Source organism: Bactrocera dorsalis, chromosome 4 (assembly GCF_023373825.1).
Source record: "Bactrocera dorsalis isolate Fly_Bdor chromosome 4, ASM2337382v1, whole genome shotgun sequence".
Lineage (NCBI taxonomy): Eukaryota > Metazoa > Arthropoda > Insecta > Diptera > Tephritidae > Bactrocera > Bactrocera dorsalis.
The window spans coordinates 41420947-41428063 of record NC_064306.1 but is presented as its reverse complement, the minus strand read 5'-3'; the positions used below and the strand labels follow the sequence as shown (position 1 = coordinate 41428063).

Genomic DNA, 7117 nt, shown 5'->3' with positions numbered 1-7117 from the left:
AGTGCAGGTCTTTCTCTACTTCCCCCGGTGGGCACTGCGTCGAATGCTCTCGGAGCTGGATTGCTTTCATCCATTCGGACGACATGACCTAGCCACTATCATTTTAATTCGCTGAACTATATCAAAGTCGTCGTATATCTCGTAAGAACCATAAATCTTCCGCACAATATTTCTCTTAAAAACTCGTAACACCGACTCATCAAATGTTGTCATCGTCATTGCCTCTGCACCATATAGCACGACGGGGATGATGAGTGACTTCTACAGTTTGGTCTTTGTTCGTCGGCAGAGGACTTTAATTCTAATTTGCTACTCAGGCCAAAGTAGCACCTGTTGGCTAGGGTTATTCTGCGTTAGATTTTGAGGCCGACGTTATTATTTGTGTTAACGCTGGTTGCAAAATAGACGAAATTATGTACGACTTCGAAGTTATGACGAATTCATATGAGTCATTAGACGAATAGTTTCCTCAATATTCGAGTCGATGACAATCCTCAATATCTTCATAGCAATCTGCAAAAAATCCGTCTAACCAGAGGTGACCTGTCGGTATTGTCGAGAAAGTTAATACGGATCTTATCTAATAAGTGAAGCGGACTCGAATTTCTATCCGACCAGAATCTCAACTCTCCAGCACCCTCGCAAAATTATTTGGGCCAATCCCCTGCCGTTATAAAAACAATAATTTGTCGATCAGGCGCCATAAAAAAAATGAACCAATGAACCTTATGGTATAATGCGGCGATTCACAGACATACAAAGCTATTTTTAACCTTCACCTTTATTGCTCATCTACTGCTCTTCTCCATTCAGTCCGAAACTACAGAACTCAACATTTCAACACCGAGCTTCAACTTCAACCCACACTGGGAGGGTATGTATGCGACGTCAATCACTAATTTCAAAGAGATCATTAGGACGGCGATAATTTTGACTTCCTCGCTGCAGAATGTATTCTACAACTTATTCAACTATTGGAAATCGTTGTCGTTCATTCGGTGCTCCAACAGAGAGGGCGTGATGAATTTATACAGTGTCAAAGCAGGTTGAAAATTTATATAAAGCTCCAACGAACATTGAGAAGACTTTTAGCCAGACTTTTCAGCCCTTACCTCAGTCCTCCTTTTTAAATTTCGGGATACGAGAGAAAAGCAAATTTAATTATCGAAAATCGCTTTATTTATATCCAAAGTAATATCCATTAAGATCTACCCACTTTTGCGTAGGTTGAACCAATTCTCGAAGCACTTTTGCCACTCTGATTGAGGTATCTCCAACAGACGCCTTTTGAACACATCAACCGCCATTCAGGTGTCGAAAAAGGTAGGCCTAGGCATTCGGTTCCAATCAGGACTTTACGGTGTATGACTCATCAAAGAGATGGTTTGAGTACTCTAAAATGAAGTTGCTTCCGTCTTCGGCGGTTTTTTCTTGATTTCTTGAAAGACAACTGGCAAACAAATGGTTGTATATCACTCAGAATTTACTGTTTTATGTTGTTCCAGTGGTAAAGTTGCGATATATCTAATTATTAAAAAAAACAGGCAATCATTTGCTTGAAACTTCTATTTGATTCGATTCATCTTGAAACACCCATACAGTCGGCTACTGTTTACTTTCGGGCTTATACGAGTAAATCCATGATTCATCACCTGTCCCGATGTTATAGACGTGTTTCGAAGCACCGCTATCGTATTTTGGTAACATTTCTCTCGACCAATCGACACGGGCCTTTTTATGAGCGTTTAACAAATTGTGGGCACAGCATCAAACGTGGGAAAATGTTCACAATTTAGTTCCATTTTTTTGTTGGAAAGAATATTTTAAGTTACTGTACACAACACAAAGAGCGTTCGTATCTCTGAGTATGCCTACTAGAGCTCTTGATACTCGACTAATCGACTAACTGGGTTAACCGGATAAAAGAAAACAACATTTGGGTCTCTGACCATACTGGTATATAGGACAACGGAAATGCGTCTACATGGATTGTTTATGCAAATTTTCTAACGACTTCGGAACAGAATTCACTGCTTTAGTAGACGCCACCATGAAACTACCTACTTCGTCTGATTTGATTTGGATGGATAAAGAAAATTCCGAAACCAAATTTTATTCCAAAAACAAAGATCAGTGAAAAGCAGGCCTTTGCAATCCCACAGAGAAGTACTGTTAAATTGAACTTCAGTCATAAAATCAAATATTAGATCTTTATACGATTGAATTCAGTGAGGTGACCGCAAAATTTTGTGGTTTTAATATTATCTGTCCAAAGCCAAAAAATGTTGGAAACAATTTTTTTTTTGGTTTCAAAGAGAAAAGAGATAGCATCTTACTTTGAATACAATAATAGTGTCAAGACCTTCAGGCACCAATATAATCCGACCAAGAATTCTCAACTCAACTATAAAACTCTTCGGTAAAAATTTGGTTCGCTATAGCAACAATAATTGAAGATGGCAACTTAGACGATCACTAATTCTAGAAAAATATTAATATCTCCTCAACTAATCTAACCGCGATTTTCTTGTAAAGATGCTTACAAACAAGTTTGATCTTAAAAAAAATTCACTTTATTTACTGAAATATATCGAATTTATATTAAATAAATATTAAAAAAATATTATTGCTCAAATTATAAAATTAAGCAATAATTATTGCTATTACTCCGAAATTATTTTCTACATAAATTTATGTACAAATTATTGCAGCAATTTCTAGTGTACATAATGCCTGTACAATAATCGGGTCAACTGAACACGTAACCGGTTCACACAAATGCAACCCTCGGTTGCGCTGGTATTTTTGACATTTGACATATTTTCTTCATTCGTCACTCACACTGCGAACGACGCGGATTTGCGAGCGAACGATAAAGAAAAGTATTTGGCAACTGCTTTCTAATATTTTTTTTCATATATTTTCTGTGAGTGATCAAAATTTCTGATACAATTTGCAACAAAATTTCGTCAAAGTTCACATGAGTTGAAGTGCAAAAGCTCAAGGAAGCAGTTGTGGAAGTCGCAGACGAAGAAAAATGTGTGTGTGCCAAAGGCTAAAAGAGGAGTAGTAACAAGGAAGAAGAGAAGTGAAGAATTGAATAATTGTGTTTATATGTGTGTGCGGTGGGGTGCAAGGGGTCAAACGTACCGAGTATCGAATGAAGCCAAAGAATGTCAAATGCAGATAGAAAGTGATAATTGTAAATATAGAGAATGAGGTGATTGTGCTATGAACAAATAAAAAAATCAGCCTTAAGCTAAATGCAGTAGCTGCACCCAAACGGGAATGGACCAAAGATAGACGCGTTGATCGCACCAACAGACGATTAACTCGTGTGCCAGATAAGAGTGGGAGAGAAGTGTAGGGAAACTGAAAGTCACTGTACAAAAGCCTATGGCTGATACAAAATGCTAGTCTCTTGTTATTGTTGTCACTGCGTCAAGTAATGCAGTGCAAACGAGTATTCGTAAACAAAGCATAGGAGACTGAACTTGTGATTTAGCAATTTGCTTGTCTACGCCGTGCTCCCTTCTGGTATTTTTGTGTAATATTACGCACTGTTAAGACAACTGCATTTGTAGGATACATATTTTAGTTGAACTTACGTACGATCACTTTAATTTAATTGCTAAGTTTATTGAATTAAGACAAAAATGTAAATATTGAAAAATAACTAATCGAAATTCTTTATATTTACAGGTTACAACTTTTTTAGATTCACATCATCAAGTTACGCACTGCCATTACTACTAGAGATCTTAGCGGTATAAAAAATATAGCGTATTCGATTAGTCCTGCAACAAATACAAAAGCAGATCGGCATTAGCACAGTCTGCGTCCACAATAAAATTAAAATAAATAGTAATTACTATAAAAATATATTTAAGAACTTGCAATCCACATTGGGTAGCATTGTTGTTAAAAAAAAAAAAATTTAACGCAACGAGTGAAGCATACAAAATTTCAGTTTGTAAGTTTACCAAATACTTTTGAGGGTAAAGCGCATAAAGGTACACCAAGCACAATAATGTCAAATAACTATCAGCACCACAACAATTATCGCGGCTCAAGCACATCACAACAGATGAATGGACTACGGCCACATCACCTGCAGAACGGTGATTGTGGCGACGATGGTGATTGCTATCGCCGTGGTGGTGGCTCAAATCGCCTCACAAATGGTTATAGTGTGAAGCCATTGGACAATGTGGCGGTGCCTGACATGTGCATATTTTGTTTTGAGGTGCTTGACTGTGAACTGAACAATGTAGAAGCGCCCGGTACACCCAAATTCACAAATGATGCTTAGTGAGTATTCGCTTAATATGCATTTTAAAAATATGTTAATGATGATTTTTGTTTCTGCAGTCCATTATTTGTAACCTGGAAAACAGGGCGTGATAAGCGATTACGTGGTTGTATTGGTACGTTCAGTGCCATGCATTTGCACAATGGACTTCGTGAATATGCATTAACGAGTGCTTTAAAGGATTCGCGCTTTGCGCCCATCGCTAGGGAAGAGTTACCCAAATTGACTGTGTCGGTGTCGATTTTGCAAAATTTCGAAGAAGCACATGGGTATCTCGACTGGACATTAGGCGTACATGGCATACGTATTGAATTTTTGAATGAACGTGGTTACAAGAGGACTGCTACTTATTTGCCACAAGTGGCTACTGAACAAGGTGAGCATGAATTTGTGATAAGATTTTTCGCAAAAAGTTATCGTAATAAATGTAATCTAAAAACTGAATATGTTCTCGATTTTCACAGGTTGGGATCAAACCCAAACTATAGACTCTCTACTCAGGAAGGGGGGCTACCGTGCAGCAATCACCCCGGAAACACGAAAATCAATCAAATTGACGCGTTATCGCTCGCAAGAAATTCAAATGAACTATAAAGAGTATCGTGAAGTGTTGGAACGTCGGGCGCAATATGGCAAAGTACAATGCTAACAAACACCGAAAATGCGTTTCAAACAACACCAACAAATCTTAATGCAGCAACAGAAACAATTTCAGTTACAACAAAAACAAAAACAGACTACAAACACTACAAATATAATGACGTTGTCAAAACAAAACTTTCAAAATCCGCATCAACGCAAGGCATACGTTGGTGTACAACAACAACAATTACCGACTATACCACATAATAGATATTATCATTATTATAATTCTTATTATCTATAGTTTATAGCTATACAAAAAAGAAAGCGTCGCGCCAATGCTAACTACAAAAACAAAAACATTAACAAAAGCATAATGACGATAGCAAATAACAACTGCTGGGTCAGCAATAAACGCGTTTTCCAAAACAATAATAATTTTCTGATAAAAAAACATATATTAATAACAATAATGGTACATATTTATGTATATGTAAAGTTCAAATAATCAAAAAATCAAATTATAATGCTAATTAAATTACTAAAATTTTATTCATTTTACTTTTAAGGCGGATGGTAATATATTCTACACGCCAACGTGCTTCTTAATACTAATATGTACATACATGCATACAAACATGTAAACAGTAAATGAATTTTAATTTGCAATAAAGCTAAAAAATATATATATTAAATAACTAATTCTTGAGATATACATGAAGTACGTACAGCAACTCGGAATTTTAGAAACTAACGGAAAAAAGCAATTATTTTGTCCCTTCAGTAGAAATAGAAAAAAAATTGTTGCGTACAAACGTTTGTGAAATGACGAACAACAAATGGTGTTTTCAGTAATATTTTAAATTGAGAGTACACATACATACATATGTATATGTATGAAATACAAGTGCTTTGTCAATATATTTATAGTTATATTCTGAAATTTCGTTAAGTTGCAATTTATTTACTGTTCTGCAATACAAAAACAATTTATTTGCAATATTAGTGCACCTTATTTTTACTAATCAATTATTTAGCATTCGATAATTTCGGTTATGAGAATAGTGTTTTATTATTCCCACTTTTATAATATTAAATATTTGGAAGCAAGCCTCCAAAACAAGATTGCTTTCGATTAGTTGTTGTTATCTTTAAGACAGCATTTAAGTGACATTTTTTCTCTTAATCAATCCTAAAATGTAGTGAAATTAATGTTGTAAGCAATTTTTAGGAAATAAAAGAAAAATTAAGAAATCAGCGTTGAGTTTTATTGAGGAGAATTGTGTTTATTGTTGTTGTGGTAGCAGAATTCTGCCGAGTTGATAGTCCTTAGCCGGATAAAAGTCCTTTCCGGTTACGTAGACCCGACTGTTGTGGAATCGGTAATGTGTTTGTATTATATTATCGGTTGTATACATATTAATATATAATACGCAGAGCAAGAAACTTTTTCTCGAACAAAACCTTATAAATACTTTCAGAATGAGTTTCAGTTGCAGTGGTTTTGTAAAATTGCCCAAGGTCTAATAATCTTTCGCTCCCCAGATAAACGGGCTATTATGAAATGGAACAGAAGTTACATCCGTGAATTCGGAATCAAACCAACAACATTTTGCAAAACTATTTGGGTTAAGTTGCCGATACAACATCCGCAAAAACTGCTTTGTACACTTTTACATACATTTTTAGGTTATATGCAGCCTTTTGCTTTGGGAACGATAGCAAGAAACTTAAATGCAATGGCGTTGACTTAAAAGTGTGTTAGCGGAAGTGTTAAATTATTATGCAGAAATATTTTCGTCGTTTTATGTATAAAACCCTCATTAGCAGGAAATTCTATGATAAAAACTTACTCAGTTGAGGACTCCTACACAAATGAACGAAGCAACTAAATTATCCATATTTCCTTGCAATACTTTATGACATGTTTTTCAAATTAGTCCGTTTAATTAAATATATGCAATATTTTCACTTCATTTCACAATAATTCACACTTTTAAATAAATTTTCAAAACACTAAGGGAAATCCGCTGCAAATTTACACATTTCCTTTTCTGCCCACTTTCGCAATGGCCGGCTGATCATGGCGGATGTGATATTTTGTAATTTCAATACGAAGCGGAAGTGCACAAAGAACACATAAAGCGAATACAAGCCAAAAGCTAACATAATTTATTATTATCTATAAGCATAATAGTGGTTATATCATTCATGTTCATCAAC

At 35.5% G+C, this 7117-nt stretch overlaps 1 protein-coding gene across 2 annotated transcripts; it reads left to right on the top strand.

The window, feature by feature from the left end:
- Positions 1-2832: 2832 nt before the first annotated feature.
- LOC105222392 (uncharacterized protein CG5902) lies at positions 2833-6151 on the top strand. 2 transcript variants are annotated; one of them, XM_049455533.1, is made up of 4 exons: positions 2833-3039; positions 3703-4311; positions 4372-4688; positions 4777-6151. In XM_049455533.1, exons 2-4 carry the CDS (start codon positions 4031-4033, stop codon positions 4959-4961), a joined length of 783 nt encoding a protein of 260 aa, XP_049311490.1. In that variant the 5' UTR covers positions 2833-3039; positions 3703-4030; the 3' UTR covers positions 4962-6151. The 2 variants fall into 2 exon arrangements, with proteins under 2 accessions (XP_049311490.1, XP_049311491.1); XM_049455534.1 differs by lacking the exon at positions 2833-3039 and adding an exon at positions 3209-3608.
- Positions 6152-7117: the final 966 nt, after the last annotated feature.